Source organism: Phaseolus vulgaris, chromosome 8 (genome assembly GCF_000499845.2).
Source record: "Phaseolus vulgaris cultivar G19833 chromosome 8, P. vulgaris v2.0, whole genome shotgun sequence".
Lineage (NCBI taxonomy): Eukaryota > Viridiplantae > Streptophyta > Magnoliopsida > Fabales > Fabaceae > Phaseolus > Phaseolus vulgaris.
In genome coordinates, this window is record NC_023752.2 from 22,929,629 (window position 1) to 22,946,684 (window position 17,056).

The following is a 17,056-nucleotide window of genomic DNA, read 5'->3' on the forward strand; positions in this document are numbered from 1 at the left end:
ACCATCAAGACGGAGATGATGATGGGGGACGCCGTCGCCGCTCTTGACGCTGAGTTGGTCGAGACCACGGGCAAGGCCATTCAGCTTGACGCCGAGAATGCCTTCCTGCGCCAACAGATCGCAAATCTGGCGGAGGCTCTCGCAGCAACCGAGAGGCGTGCCAATGATCAGGGGTCCAAGCTCAAGGAAGCTGAATCCACCATCGTCACTCTTACAACTGAGAAGGTCGTGCTCAAGACCGACAAGGCTGAGCTCGAGGTTGAGAAGACCAAGCTCTGGGAAGAGGCCGCTGATACCTTTGCTGAGGGATTCGACTTGGCCCTCGAGCAAGTTAAGTGCGTCTTCCCGAAGGCTGACTACTCTCAGTTTGCTATCGACTTCGAGGTGGTGGACGGCAAGATCATTCGCCCTTGATCATTTGTTGTCTTGTTTACATTCCTTTATACATAAACTGTAAAAACTCTTTATGCATATATAAAATGCCACTCTTCTTTTACCGTTTCTCTTGTTGTGCATCTCTTAGCCTTTATCTCTTGTAATGCATGACTAACAGCTAACCTGCTCGAGCTTGGCACGAATCTTTACTGTACTTGACTTCTCTACTTCTGACTTTGATCACAACTAACAACACTTGATAACTGAACTGGCATGCTTTGCTTGCTTACGCCTATTGCATAAGAACTTGTCTAAAACTCTTTAAACAACGTTCTAACCACCGATAACCGATCAGAATGCTACAGCCACCCACTCATCAGGCATCGCGCCTCTGCTTCCACCTTATATCTCTCTATATTGCTTGTCACTCCAGCGCTAAGTGCATAGAGGACTGCTGCGCCGATCGGCCAAGGATGATGCCTTGTTTTGGGGAAAAGAGTGTTTCTCGGTAACCCCTCTTGCCTGCCCCAAGGTCATCAACCCTTAACACGTCAGGTCGTACTTTCCACCTTCTCACTCCTGGGGTGAGAATGGTTTTAACTAAGAGTTCTACTACGCCGATAATGATGCTATGCCACTTGGGTAAAGGCGTTTCTCGAAATCCTTCCTTTCCCTTCTTGGGCTTACAAGCACCCCTGGCTTTTCGAACCTTAGTTGCCTACACTCACACCTGGGGTGAGGAGGACTTTAAACCGGTTGCCATGCTCGCGCCTGGGACGAGGAAGGCCTAACAGATTACCTGCGCTCACGCCTGTGGCGGGAAGGATTTTAACTTTGAAACTTTGCAAACTCTTATACCGATAACTTCTTTTTTATTGGGTGGCCTCATTAAAAACCCTCTTTTGGGGAAAATAGTGCCCCCTGAACTGTTCAAACTGTTTAGCATGAACGCGCGACTACTTTACAATTTCAACGAAAATAGAACTTCAAGTGTGTGGCGTTCCACGTTTTGGGGATCGCCCCCCTCGTCCAAAGTCTCCAGCCGATAAGCACCATTCTTCAACACCTGGCATGTCCGATGCTGACCACGCAAACACGCCCAGATAACTCTCAATCACCTCGGCGATCTGTCGTCGCGTGTCCTCGCTGAGTGGCCCTCCCAGCTTGAACTTCTTCCCCTGGATCTCCGTCTCCACCCACCCCTCAGCAGGGTGGGGCCTCTTTTCACTGGCGATCCCTGACTCGCGGGGAGTGATCATGTTCTCTTTCTCAGCTCCTACTTGGGCCACCCCTGGGCCCCCCAGCACTGCTTCGTTCATCTCCCCATTACCTTGTGTTCCTCTTACCAGCCCTGCGACCTCCGATCGCCTCTCGTCCACACCCGGCGGTGGTGTCGAGGTAACATGGCACACACTCCTTTGCTGCTTGAAGTTGTTCTCATAACAGCGCCTGGCCTCCTTCTGGTCTGACTTAATGGTGATCACCACCCCTTCCATCAACGACAACTTCAACTTCATGTGCCTCGTCGACGGTACAACTCCCAACCTGTTGAGCGTCGACCTTCCCAACAGTATGTTGTAGGCGAATGGGGAATTAACCACTAAGTACTTGATCTTTTCAGTGCGAGCCACGGTCCCATCCGTGAACGTGGTCCTCAGTTCTATGTATCCTCGCACCTCCACTTGGTCCCCTGCGAAGCCATACAAGCACCCTGCGTACGACCTCAGATGATCAAGGGACAGCTACAGCTTGTTGAATGTCGGCCAGAACATCACGTCCGCCGAGCTTCCCTGGTCCACGAGAACCCTGTGCACCTTTCTCCCTGCCGTAACAAGGGAGATGACTATAGGATCGTTGTCGTGAGGCACAACGTCCCGGAGATCCTCCTTTGTGAATGTGATGTCAGCATCGGGGGTATGATCTTCTTCCACCGAGTCGACAGTCATCACCGAACGAGCGTACCTCTTCCTCTGAGAGGCTGTACACCCCCCTCCAGAGAAGCCCCCCGCGATCGTGTGCACCTCTCCGTGCACAGGTACCTCGTGTTGCGGATCTTCTGCTGGTGGCCCCGACGCCTGATCACCTTGTGCCTCCCGCAAGTAATCGCTCAAAAAGCCACTTTTTACCAACTCCGCAAGTTGGTGTCCCAACGCCAAGCAAGAGTGGAGTGAGTGACCATAAGCTTGGTGAAACTCACACCACACATTCTTTTTCCTTCCCAGCACCTTGTCAGTCTTCTCTGGTGCTCGCAACCGTGTCGCTATGGCTGGAATGGCAATCAGCTCCGCCAATTCCACCACGAAGTCAAACCTGGGGGGCACGTTATTCTCCCTCGCGCGCTCCCTACCCTGATCCTTCCCAGGCCCGTAAGGGCGAGGCTTCCCCTGAGCCTTCTTTCCTTCTTTAGCCTCATGCACCCTCATCGGCTGCTGAGACTTGCTCGGTCCTCCGCACGACTTGGTCGGGACCGCGCTTCCCCTCTTCTCAGAAACCTCTGTCTCTGCTACGATGTGCGCCACAGCACGACGCCTAATCTCCGCAAAGGTGTTGGGGTTATTTCTGATCAGGGCCTGGCAGAACCCCTTTCTTGAACGCATGCACCAGCATATCTTCATCTTTGCTGGGCAGCCTCACCACCTGAGCTCCAAAACGACTAAGGTAGTCCCTGAGGGAGTCACCTTGGTTTTGTCGCACGTCGAACAAGTCATACGACACCACTAGGGGTGCCCTGTTCACAATATACTGCTCCATGAACAACTTAGAGAACTGTTGAAACGAGGTGATGTGGCCATCTAGTAGGCTCACGAACCACTCCAAAGCAATTTCGCTCAGAGTGCTCATGAACACCTTGCATTACACCGTATCCGAACCCCTAGAGAGCATCATCTGGGTGTGAAACGCTGTCAGATGCGTCTCTGGGTCCTCTACCCCGGTAAACAAGGCTTTCACCCCCACCAAGTTTGGTGGCACCACTGCGCTCATAATCTCCGATGAGAAAGGCATGGGGAAAGTCCTGGGAAGAGACGGCGGCGGCGCCACCCTTTCCTCCGCTGCGCGTTCCTTCTGCGCTTGCAGCGCCTTGCACAACTCTCCATTAATTTTTTCTAACTCTTCGTTTCAGCTCTGTGATGCAGCCAAATCCGCTTGCATCCTTTCTTGTTCCATTCTTGACGCTGCCACATTGTCTTGCAGCGTTCGCATCATTTCCAAGACCTGCGCCATCGTCACAGCTCCTTCTTCAGCTGATGGCGCAGGTGAACTTTGCCTTGTCCTTCTCATTTTCTCAACAAAGAACCTTAAGAACAAACGAAATCTGACAGCAAAGTGTGGATGGGATCACAAATTCACACGGGCCCCACGGTGGGCGCCAAATGATCTTGCAGGGGATTCGAACATCGAAGGATTCGCCACGTCAAACTCTATCTTCCACCTCCTCAACCGCGACGAGTGCAAGAACGCTCCAGGAACTCCACAAGAACTCAAAGCAAACCTGCGAAACACACCAAACGGCGCCTCTAGCGGCCGATTGCACTCCGACGCTCAAGTCAGCCTTACAAAACCACCAAAGAACTAAGAATCTCTACGAGACTCGTGTGCACTGTGTGTGTGTAAACTAGTAACTTGCAAGAATGAATCTTACCTCCCTCTGCATGAGCGCGGAATGCCCTTTATATACTCTGTTGCGCGCCTAAGTTATCCATGCATGAAGTAACTTAGCGCGTTTCTTCCACTGGGTGGCTCGTGCAACCTCAGTGTGAATACCAAGTGTGGTTTGGCTAAGCGCACGCACCAGGCATTACCTACCGTGTGAACGATCACCTCTACTTTGCACCATGCACGTCATGGGTTAAGAAGCACCAATCACCGACTGGCTTACTAGCTCTCTTAGGCCACTCTCGTGCATGTCACCACAAAGCTCATAACTTCTCCTTTCTCGGATACTCTGCCACCCTAGGCTCGCATGCAACGCACTCGCTGGGAGACATCCTTCGTTTCCAACTTAACTGCGTGCGACACGAAAACCCGATGACCATCGCCAACACCAGATGACCGATCGATGCACCATAGCGCCACACTTCTGCTTCCAGGTGCTTATCTAGGCGCTGATCGCGCATCCTCTCTGACCACCGCTCCCTGATCACCGATCACCACCCTGGGTGACTCTCTCAATGACACATCTGCTTCCCTGGCCCACGTGTTCCACTAAGAACGATCCACATGGCTATCATTTGCTGATGTCACCGACTACCGATGACCGACCGAATCAAAATTGTGTTTGAGAAGAGATTCAAATCAAAGTTTTTCAAGATTGTTAAGTAGTTGTGCGTTGGTTTAAGATCTGATCTTAGGAGTTCTGTGATTCCTGAATTACCAGGTGTAATATGTTCCTTTCTGATTTTTGTAATTGTTCATTTTCTAAACTTGTAAAAGGTGTGTAATCTATAAGGTCAGAGGGTTTTTTGACTAAGGTTGTGTGAAGGAAAAGAGGGTGAGTGCTCTTGTGGTTTCAATAACACCACTTTGTGGCTTTGAGTGTGTGTAATCTGTGATTGATTACTAGTGGAAACCCAGTGGTTGTTCTGGGGACTGGATGTAGCTTAGGGTTGAGTGAACCAATATAAATTGGTTGTGTAATCTCTCTCTTTCACTCCTTATAATCTGTTTGATTTAATTTTGTTATTGTTGCTGCCATAAACAACCGGTTAAAACGAAGTTTCAACCGATTGAAATTTTGCAAACAGTTTCAATTACCTTGTTTGATTAGCTTCCTTATTTACTTATTCTGTGATTATTGTTAAAACTTTATTCTTATCCAATCTTTGCAAAAATCTTTTGACAAACAATTCATCCCCCCTCTTGTTTAGGCCATTAATGTTAACAAATAGGTGGACCTCCTCCCATTGTGATTTTCAAGCATCTCAAAGTGGCAATCTTTAAAGCTTGACCCAAAATCCACCTCCAAGATCCGACCCAGATATGTTTGAGAGAACATTTGGTGCCCACCATGGGGTAGGTAAAACTGATCCCGCTAACTACCCGTGACACGTATACTCAAACCTCAATAGTCAGACATGTAAAGAGATATACACGGATTCATTCCCCGTATATGTCGTCAAGGGAAAGTCCACAATTAACAAAATCGGAAAAAAAAACTTTTAAATCCTCCTTTGGTGATTCCTCTATGAGGAGAATGTGTCGGACAATGCCACCACTACAAACGGCAGAAAAAATATGAAAGATAAGATAACAGTAAGAGGGAAGGCCAAGGAAGAGAGAAAGAACAAAAGTGTTTTACTTCTTATGCTCAATTTTTACATCATTATTTTCATTGAGAGTGTTGATCTTCCTGCACACGGTACGCTCTTTTCAAGTAAAGTTATCTATTATTTACTCTTTATTGTTAACCCTAGTTTGAGAATTTTTGTTAAAATTATATATAATTTTTGTATATTTGATCCTGCCTGTTGACCAAAGCGCTGGAGCTATGCCTCGTCAAACTTGGACCGACATATGCGTCGTGTTTGCCTCCGTCCTTCACCGCGATCCACCTCAAGAACCTGCAAAAGACGAAACGGCGCCGCTGCGGCCGATCGCGCTCCGACGCCCAAGTCAGTGACTGAACCACCAATTACTCAAGAGTAAGACTCAAGAACTCTAAGGAACCGTAACCAATTCTCTCTCAGTGTACTCTCGTTCTCACAGTTGTAAAGAAGTAATTCTAAACGCGTGCGTACCTCAGAAGTTCGTTGAGAACTCTTATATACCTGGGCACTTTCTCTCTCCTGGCAGTTACACATCTGGACACGTGGCACGCATCCAGCTGTACACGTGCCTTCATCTGGAGCATCCTTGACTTGGGCACTACCTATGACTCTTCTTTGGCTAAGTTACTTACGCATGATACTACTCAGTGCATAGTTGCCTTGGAGCGCGATCTCTTCTGGATGGCGAGTTCGGGTGCCTTCGTACACACCTTCCCTGTGGTCTCGCCGGCCGCCTTCATGATCTGTACCACCTGGTTCACCGTGTATGCTCAAGTGGGCTATCTTCCGAGCTCATTCTCTGGCCAGCTGGGAAATGACCATCTGCCTTCATCTTCGGCGATGTCCTTGTTTCGGCGATCTCTAACCACTAGGTCGCCTGGGTTCGTATCTGGCGACTTCATCTTCAACCCGGTGACCGCCGGTTCTGGTGTGATGGAGATCGGAGCACGCCAACCTAATAACTGGCGACTACACGAGCCCCCCAACTTCCTTCCCTTCTGCCAGCCAGGCGTCCCATCAACACGCCTATACAATAGCTTGATGCCACGTCATTACTTCCGACTACCAGGGCGGTACAATATTTAATTATTAATCCTTAAACTATAAGAGATAATTGTTACTTTTATTTTAGATATAAAATTGTTGTAATTAGTATATTAGAAAACAAAATATGTAACAACAATTCAAACTTATAATATCCTAAAATAAATAAATAAAATTATTGGTTTATTATAAAATAAATCATGTAACAATAATTCAAATTTATAATATGATAATAAATTTATTTTTAAATTATACAACCTCTTTGTAAGAAGAAAGAGTGTTAAGATAACAACATTAAGATAAGATTTTGAGTATCTTGTTATAACTATGGGTAGTGAAGATTATTATTATTTATGTTGGTGTCAACAATATTTAATTATAATTGGTGAGATATATCCAAATAATAAGGTTAAACAAATTTTATGAGATGTCACTCATAAATTTACGAGATCTTTTTATTTTATTTTTTTATCCCCTTTCTAAGTTATAAAAAATCACTTTGGAGTGATCATAGTACAATATTTTATCTATTCTTTCACTTTCGCTTCATTATCATCATCATTATCATGATCTCTCACATTAGAAGAAATTATTCTTGTTACTGGATATAGAGTGTAATAGTGTAGAAGTGCATGTTTAGGAAAGGTCTAGCAAGGAAAGACTTGGTATTTAAGCGTATCCATTAGTGACCCACCTCTCTTTCCTAGGAACTTACCTGGTGTACTAGTTCACAATCTACAATCATTGTTTCGGTAAAAATTATTATTCATAGTGTATAATTCGATTTAAACTCTATGGCAAAAAAATGAGATACATACAACAATGATCGAACACTTTGACAAATTTTCCATAACTCACCTCAACAATGACGAATGATTATGTCGATGTCCTATCGTAGCACGCCAGTAAAAGGAAGTACAACACCGAGCTTTTATACTATACAGGATCATTGAAGTGTTAGGCAACGAAGCATATCGACTGAAAATTCTTGATAAAAGAGAAATCCCGAGGACATGGTACACTGTCAGTCTTAAGTTTTATTTTAAATGAATTTTACTACTTTAGTGAACAATTTAACTGTTTTGATGAAAAAATTTATGATGACACTCTTTTCCCTATAATAACGAGAGCGTCCTCATTGAATAAATTTGATTACTATTCATATACTACATTACGAACAATTTTTTCAGATCAGACCAACTTGACCGAATCCTTTGATCGGACCAACTTGGTCAACGACATTTCTACAAACGAACTGACTTGGTCAAATCCTATAATCGGACCAACTCAATTGCCAACGGTTTCTACAAACGGACCGACTTGGTCGAATCCTACCAACTCGATCATCACAGTTTCTACAAATGAATCGACTTGTTTGAATCTTAAGATCGGATCAACTCGAGCGTCAATGGTTGATGCAAACCAAGCTCACAAAGAGTTGACCAATGGTGCAAGCTATGAGAAGACATCTCCTTATTTAAGTGAAGACCCCACCATGGATCTAGCAGAACTCAACAGAGGGAGAAATGGACAAGGAAGAGAGCATTTGTTGTTCTTCCTGCTGGTGTACTTAAGAATAAAATATGTTGTAAATAATTGGGCTCACTTTAGGGGTCCAAATAGCAAAAATAGGCTAGAATAAGTGTTTATAGCATAACAGGGGGTGTAGTTATCATTTTATCTTGTTTCTAGCCCTTTAGGAAGGTTTTTTCACCTACTTTCTAGAAGAACAAGCCTAAGATGCATGATTGACTTAGTCAAACCTTAAAGGCAACCCCCTCACACATTTACCACCCTACCCTTGCCCTTCTTGCCCACCAAGGCATCCATTCCTATAAATAGGGTGCCTTACTCCATGTATTTTCATGCTGAATTTGAATAGAAAAGTTACTCTGCACAAATTGTGTGAGGTGTTTGTGAGGCTTGAGTCCTCTAGCTTTAAGGTCTTATCTTGAGTGAGTTGAGAGCTCACAAGTGGCGGCCCTCTACACTTATCTTGGAGAATCCACCATCCAAGTGGCGTGTTCATCCTCTCATTCCATCATCCATAAGCTTCATTTTCCTTCATCTTTGTTTTTCATCTTCCATTCCATCAATTCTCTTTGTTATATGTTCTTGTTTAATTCCATTTCTTCCATTCGGTCAAATCATTTTGTTGTTTCCTTTTTGTTCTTTAATTTTCTCATTTGCATCATTGTCACCCATATTCTTGTGTTTTTCTCTTTGCCCTTGTGAAGTGAACCTTCACACTTACTTAACCACTTGGTTAAGTTCGTGTCCAATGGGGATCTTCTTAGGGTTCTCACCATAATTGTGCTAAAATCTAAATCTTCAGTAAAGTGTCATCTTAAAATGGACAAATCTAAAATCAACTCACATCAATGGTTTCTACAGAAGGACCGACTTGGCCGAAGCCTAAGATCATAACAACTTGGTCGTCATGACTTCTACAAATGGACAACTTTGGTCGAATCATATGATCAAACCAACTCGATCATAACGATTTCTACAAAAGGACCCACTAAGTTGAATCCTAAGATCAGACCAACTCGGTCACCATGACTTCTTCAAATGGACCGACTTGGCCGAATCATATGATCGGACAACTCGGTTGAATCCTACGATCGAACCAACTCCACCATCACGGTTTCTACAAACAGACCGACTTGGTTGAACTCTAAGGTTGGACCAACTCGGTAATTTTGTTCCTAAAAATCTACTTGGCTAAAGTCTAAGGTCGGACCAACTGAGTAATTTTGTTCCTAAAAATCTACTTGGTCGAACCCTAAGGTTTGACCAACTCGATAATTTTGTTCCTACAAATCTACAAGGCAACTTTGCCAAGGTGAAGGGTGGATTTGCCCATCGTTATCATTTCTACTAGTAAAATAAATTGGATATCAAAAGGAATTAACTCAATTGACGACTGAATTGTGAAGGAAACGTCCTAACATCGATCACACCCAACATCAAAGCCATCTCAATCACCTCGAATCAATTCGTCCATAAAATACTGTAGATACTTTATGAGTAAATAAGGTTGTCTACTCTTAAGCCCACCGAGCAGATTCATATCGGAGACGATCAAGTTCGACATTTTACGCTTGAAGGCGAGCGACGTCCTTCAGGAGATCCAAAATTTGATGAACCTTTTTGTCTTCCTCTTTTTTCCTCTTCTTAAATTTTAGAATGGTCAAGCACACTAATGGTGTGACTTAGCCAAGCAGGCTTTCTGCATCGCTACAGAGGCAGTCCTCGTTAAACTTCTTCAACAGATAGCACAACTTATTATGGGCTGAAATATCGAAGCTCGAATCCCATAAGCTTGTTTTTCCCCTCGAGCAATCAGTGGCGTCACACTCTAAGGATGTACCTTCTACTTCTACCCCTAAGTCTTCTACCAAAACCTCAAATACTAAGTGTCTTAAATGTCTAGGTTTTTGGCACATTGTTGCAAATTTCCCTAGTAGAAGAACTATGTTGGTTAAAGGGGGTAGTAGTAAGTGATCATAACTCATAATGATGAAAACCCATCCAGCCTCGAAACAGTTGGCTAAGAAGATTAGAAGCAGAAAAACGAGCTCAGAAGACTTTTATCTCAGGGATAATTAAACATTGTTTGCTCTTCAATTTTTCTCAAGTTTTATAAACATTGTATAAAGTAGTATAGGCTTTATTTTAGCCTTGTCTTTGGGCCAATTTTCATGGGCCATGTATTAGGTCAATTAGAATACGGTGTAAATAGAAAAATACGGCTGTTCTTTTATGAGTGAAGAGTTTTAGGGTTAAAGCTTGAACCTTGGCTGCCCATAGCACTATAAATACAAGTGTTAGGCCCCTTGTATAAAAGCTTTGAATAGATTATTGAGTTTCTACCAAATTTTACCCTCAACTGGTCTCTTAGCTCACTCCTTGCTAACCTTATTTCTAAGTGTTTTAGCATGGAACCTCTTAGGAGTTGGCCTAACCTCTCTTAAGCTTCATTATCATTCTCAATACACCAATACTTCACATTCTCTTTCACTCATTTTAGCCACCAAATTCTACACCCCAAAAATTTAAAACTAAAGAGACAAAGCCATAGCTCACAATCTTCTAGATCTAACTCTCCTTCCTCTTTAAAACCCAAGTGAGGATGAATCTTGTTAGAATATTTGGCTTGAAACAAGCGGGGGATGAATTGTTTTCGCAAAGTTTTAGCAAATACTAGTGTTAGATTGAAAACTTCAACTAAATCAACCAATTGATTAACCTATCAGTTGGTTATTAAAAGATCAATAGTTATGTAATCAGAATTTAAACCTATTAATTTTAGAAATCAATTGATTGTTTTATGCGTAAAACACTGAAACAATATATATCACAAATATCAAAGTAAGGAAGAGAAAGATCACACGAAAGAATTGTATTCGTTCACTCTTAACCAAAAGCTACATCCAGTCCTCTGCACACCACTCAAAAATCACTAAAGTAATCAAACTACATTACGAAAACAACCAAGTGTATTGATTTTGAACCCTTCAAGAATACACAACACTTTCAACAAAACACGAATTTAAGAAACATTATATGAAATTCTTTACAACATAATACAGTATTAAAGAATAAATTTAGAATACACATGGGTTTTACACAGTTCAAGAACAACAAAGAAGATTGTTGAAAAAGAGCTTTGATGACTCCAAATCTCCATGGATTGCTTGAAGGTTGATGGTAGCTTAGATGTGTGTGTTCTGGAGTAGTTTGAATTTGTTAATTCACTCTTAGTTAGAATCCAAAGCTGGATTAAATAAATCTTTTTTAAAAAGTGTTTTATGAAGAAGCAGAAAAAAAAACCAGACAAAACAGGCGATTGTTTTTTGAATTTTCTCAACTAAATTCTAATAAGTTAGTTAAATTTGCTTTAAATGATTTGGAAATGTTTTAGCTTTTATAATAAATGTTTTTAACTGCTTCTTGGAGTATATATGTTCTGTTTTACGCTCCTAGCTACTTACTTACAAGATCAGTTCGTTCTCCCCTCCTTTGAGGGTGTTTCGTGTAAAAGGGTTGGGATACCCCTTTGTATCCCTTTTAATTTAATTCCATTCTTTGTTGATAAAAAAAAGTTTGTTTAATCAAGTTTTAAAAAAAGATTGCTTAAGGCTTTGGATATTTTTCTAAGAGTGAAGTAGGATTTGTCGTGTACTTTGATTTGATCTATATCAGATGTGATCAATCCTATTTCTTTCTTCATTTGTAATTCTGTAAGTACTGGTTTTCACAGAGTCAGAGGGTGTCCTAATCTGTGGTCTGATTGTGGTGTGCCAAAGGAAGTGTGTGTTCTTGAGGGGATCAAGATCACTTATTTGGTGGTTGTGTGATTGTAATCTGCTTTTTGATTACTTAGTGGATACCCAGAGGTTTTTGGGAATTAGATGTAGCTCTTGGTATAAGAGTGAACTAGTATAAAATTGCTTGTGTGATTCTTTCTCTCCCTAAACTATTTTATATCTGTTTTTAGTTATTTTTATACATTGTTGATAAAAACAATCGGTTGAATCGCAGAAACAACCAGTTGAATTTCTGAAATTCAACTAAAACTATTTTGTAAGTTGTGTTCTTTCATTCCTTTCGCTGTGATTCTTCTTTGACTTTCTTCATACCTTCAAACTTTTCGAAAAACGTTTTAAAAACAATTCACTCCCCTCTTGTTTAAGGCCTAAAATTCTAACAAACATAACCCAAAGTCTACTTCAGACCGTAGCAATGATCCAAGATTTCAAGATTCTAAAGCTCTTTGATTTTCTCTTGAAAACGTATTCTATAATCTCCCTTTGTTGTATTTTGAAATGATGAGAAATCTATCTTTACATAGACTTGAAACATTTTTAAAACGATTTGATCATTTAAAGAAATTTGTTTAAATCATTTAAAAAATAGTTTAAAAATCATAACAACATTATGTTAAAATCATTTAATTGATTCTTAAAATAAACTGATTGTTTTCATGTTATGTTGAAATCACAACATAAAAAATCAATTCATTTATCGAAATAACTGACTGATTTTACTTAATAGAAAAAAAAAACAAATCATTTTTAAATCCTTTTAAAAACCTTAAGTGTTTTTCAATCAGTTGATACGATAAATCAATCTGTTAAAATACTTGTTATAGTCATCAGACTTAAATAGAAGTTATTTCAACTAATTTAAAATACGAATCAACTAACTAAAAATAACACAAATTTGAAAAACAAAACATTCAAATGGGATTTAAAACCATATTAACTTGGATCATAATTGGATACAAATTTACAATACAAAATCTACCTAACTAGACACACACACATCAAGAGATTTTTCATGATAGATTTGCAAATCAACAAAACCACTTTGTCAAACAAATGTGAAATACCATGTGAAAGTGATTTGTCAGTGGTAAGGCGAATGTTAGGGCAAGCTCAAAAACCTATGGATGAAACTCAAAGGGATAATATTTTTTCATACCTGATGCCTTATCAATAACAATTTATATTCCATGATTATTGTTCTCGCCAGTTGACCTGATGTGGACTCGATGGAGAGCTCCACTATTGATCTACCTTCTCTGACAGGTTTGGAAATCAGCTTCGTTGGACAGAGGGGGCTCTCTACCTGTTGATTACACTTCGATGATCAAGTCAGTGAGAGCACTAGAGATATCAAATCAGTTTCAGTCTTAGTATTCAGAAACAGCGTCCCTTTATCGGGGGTCTCAAGCCCACTTTATAGATCTCCCGTCAACAACTTTCTCTAACGAGAATGTAATCTCAACATAAGAGCATTTAATCATAACATAAAAACCACCTGCTAATGGGCACCATTTATCTTCAGGTGCTAATAGCAGGAAAACATTTTGTTTAACATGTGCACCATTATTCTCAGGTGCTCCTCTTTTATTATCAACAACTATTAATTAATATGTAACTAACATGTGTTAATTAAAATATAACTAACATGCATATTATCACAAGAGATAACATATCTCTTTATTTTCATAATAATATCATAACAAACTTAAATAACATGATAATTATTCATTTATGTTATCTTCAGAATAACGTGATAACAAATTTACATATATTTGTTATTTTTATAATAATATGATAACAGATTTAAACAATGACAATTATATATTTCATCTTCAGAATAACACCACAACAAATAAAATATCTCTTTATCTTTTATCTTAATTACCTTTTTTGGGCTAACCAACATCTGGGTCGAGCTCACGACCCACCTCTTGGGCCCAAACACCAAGCTGACCTCCCCAAATACTTGGGTTAAGATGACGAGCTCTCCTACATGATACAATCATTGATGGGGGAAAGTTGAACAAATGTGGCAAGTACAAGATAAGTGGAGAAACTTGGATTGTCCACTATCTTCCATACAAAGCCCTGTAAATTACAATGGCTTAGTGAAAATGGTGAATTAATTGTCAACAAACAAATCCTCATAGCTTTTACCATTGAAAAATATAAAAAAAAAATGAGGTATTATGAGATGTTGTGCCCATGGAACAACATATGTTCTTTTCGGAAGGCCTTTGCTGGAATGCTGCTAGCCAAAGAGATAGAGGTGAAGAGTTTGATGGCGAAGAGTGACTCCATGTTGGTAACAGGATACGTTACAGGAGAGTACCAGGCCAATGACCCCCAAATGGCCGCCTACCTACAGTATGTTCTGATTTTGAAAAATACTTTCGCGGTGTTTGAGTTAGTGCATGTCTCTCAAGAACAGAATACCCGAGCTAACTTGCTAGCAAAGTTTGTCAGTTCAGGCAAGGAGGGCAGGCAGAGGACAATCATACAGGAGACCTTGAGGAAACCTCGAACCACCACAGATGACGCAGCAGAAGTCCAGCAGATAAGCACCTCAAAAAATGTTAAGAGAAGTCATCGATCGTTGACTCAAGAGACCCTGAAGACGCCCAGAATAAGCACATACATGTTACCAGGGGAAGAGTCAACGCAAGTTTGCCTAGTTGAAGGAGGCGAGACTTGGATGACCCCCTATCAACGCTACTTGGCTTATGGGATACTCCCGCTATAACACACAGAGGCCAGAGTAGTCAAGAAGAATTCGAGCAGATACACCCTGATCGACGGGAATTTGTTCAGACATGGTTTCACTCACCCCACCCTGATATGTGTAAGTGGTGAGCAGTGCACGTGCATTATGGCAGAACTTCACGAAGGGATATGCGGAAGTCACATCGGTGGTCGAGCTCTCTCATCGAAGGTCGTTCGCGTAGGATAGTACGGGCCAACCATGAGGGAAGACTGCACGAGGTATGCACAGCAGTGCAAGCAGTGCCAGCAACATGCCGACTGGCACAACGCGCCCCCAGAAGAGTTGAGATCGATTTATAGCCCATGGTCGTTTCATACCTGGGGGATCGACATTCTGGGTCATTCCCTTTAGCAGTGCGGCAAATGAAGTACCTCATGGTTGTCATTGAGTACTTCACAAAATGGATAGAGGTTGAACCAGTGGCGCAGATCACAACCCACAAGGTCCAGCACTTTGTGTGGAAGAATATAGTATGCCGCTTTGAAGTCCCAAAATGGTTGGTGTCTGATAATGGCACCCAATTTATTAGTCAACAGTTGGGCAAGTTGTGCACAGAGTTGGGCATAAAGCAGGTGTTTGCATCCGTCGAACACCCCCAGACGAATTGACAGGTCGAGTCTGCCAACAAAGTTCTACTCAAAGGTCTGAAGAGAAGGCTGGAAAAAGCCAAGGGGACCTGGGCAGAAGAAGCTCCTAGAGTTGTGTGGGCTTACCACACCACTCCCCAGTCCACTACCAAAGAAACGCCCTTTAGCTTGGTGTACGGTTCAGACGCGATGATTCCCCAGTCCACTACCAGGAGAGCTCACCACGTTTTCAAAACTTCGTGGCCGAAGAATCCAACGAAGAAAGAAAGGTGAACCTGGATCTACTGGATAAAGTCAGGGAGGAAGCAAGAATCAAGGCTGAAGCCTTGAAGAGAAAGGTGGAGTACGGGTACAGCTCCAAGCTGAGACCTCAACAGTTCCAGGTCGCCGACCTGGTGATGCAAAATGCCCACCATACCAGTTAGAAAACAAGTTGTCTTCCAAGTGGAATGGTCCCTTCCGCGTGACAGAGGCCCTTAGGAATGAAGCATACAGGCTCGAGACCTTAGAAGGTGGAGCAATGCCTCACACGTGGAACGCGACCAACCTTAAGTTTTATTTCATATAAGATTATTGCATTGAACACAGTTTTAAGGGACACTTGTTTTCCCTTATAAGGGTTTTTTAATGAGGTCACCCAATAAATTTTCAGTTATTCAGTTAAAGAAATGTATTTTGTACAGTGCAGTTAATGAACCTCTCCCTAGGGTTAGAAACCTCAAGACTGGGAATAGTACGGTTCTTCGTGAGCCTCCCTCTTGAGTAAGAACACAAAGGTCGAGAACAGTATGGTTCAACAGTTAAAATCCTCCCCTACCTTTAGGGCGAGGTCAGTAAAACGAACCTCTCTTTTGGTTTGATACACCAAGATTGGGAATAGTAAGGTTCTTCCTGAGCCTCCCTCTAGTGTGAGTTTACAAAAGCTGAGAACAATATGGTTCAACAGTTAAAATCCTCCCCTACCTTTGTACAGTTAGGGCGAGGTCAGTAAAACGAACCTCTCCTTTGGTTTGATACACCAAGATTGGGAATAGTATGGTTCTTCGTGAGCCTCCCTATTGTGTCACCAAAGTTGAGAATGGTATGGCTCAACAGCTAAAATCCTCCCATACCTTTGTACAGTTAGGGCGAGGTCAGTAAAATGAACCTCTCCTTTGGTTGGATACACCAAGAATGGGAATAGTATGGTTCTTCGTGAGCCTCCCTCTTGTATGAGTTCACCAAGGCTGAGAATAGTATGGTTCACCAGGGAAACCCTCCCTTGCCTCTATACGACAAGGATGAGGTCAGTAAAACGAGCATCTCCCTTGGGTTAGAAACACCAAGACTGAGAATAACATGGTTCTTAGCGAGCCTCCCTCTTGTGTGGGAACGCTGATGAGCATATATTTATTCACACTCACTAGCCTTATTCATAGATTATTGGATAATAATAATAATAAATAAATCCATTGTTTTAATTAATATTCTTGTAATTGAGTTTATTTGGGCCTTAACTATTATTATTGTTAATTTTGTGTTTTTAGAGTAAATTATCTAGAGGAAGCATCTACCTTTGTGAATGGGCCAAATATGCAAAAGTCCAAGTTGTTTGTTGAACCAAAACAGGAAACAAATTCTAAGGAGAAGAAAGAGAAAATAAAATCTACAATATCTCAGAAACAGAATTGGAGGCAAATCTTCTGCAAA

General features: G+C 41.7%; 1 protein-coding gene across 1 annotated transcript; it reads right to left on the reverse strand.

Annotated features, from left to right (window-relative positions):
• Positions 1 to 2,117: 2,117 nt before the first annotated feature.
• LOC137824776 (uncharacterized) lies at positions 2,118 to 2,990 on the reverse strand. Its single transcript, XM_068630455.1, has one exon. It carries the CDS (start codon positions 2,988 to 2,990, stop codon positions 2,118 to 2,120), a length of 873 nt encoding a protein of 290 aa, XP_068486556.1.
• Between the last annotated feature and the right edge of the window lie 14,066 nt (positions 2,991 to 17,056).

What these genes read in the sequence shown, in the direction of transcription:
- LOC137824776 (XM_068630455.1), bottom strand. Translation starts at nt 2,990, where the DNA reads ATGAAGATATGCTGGTGCATGCGTTCAAGAAAGGGGTTCTGCCAGGCC.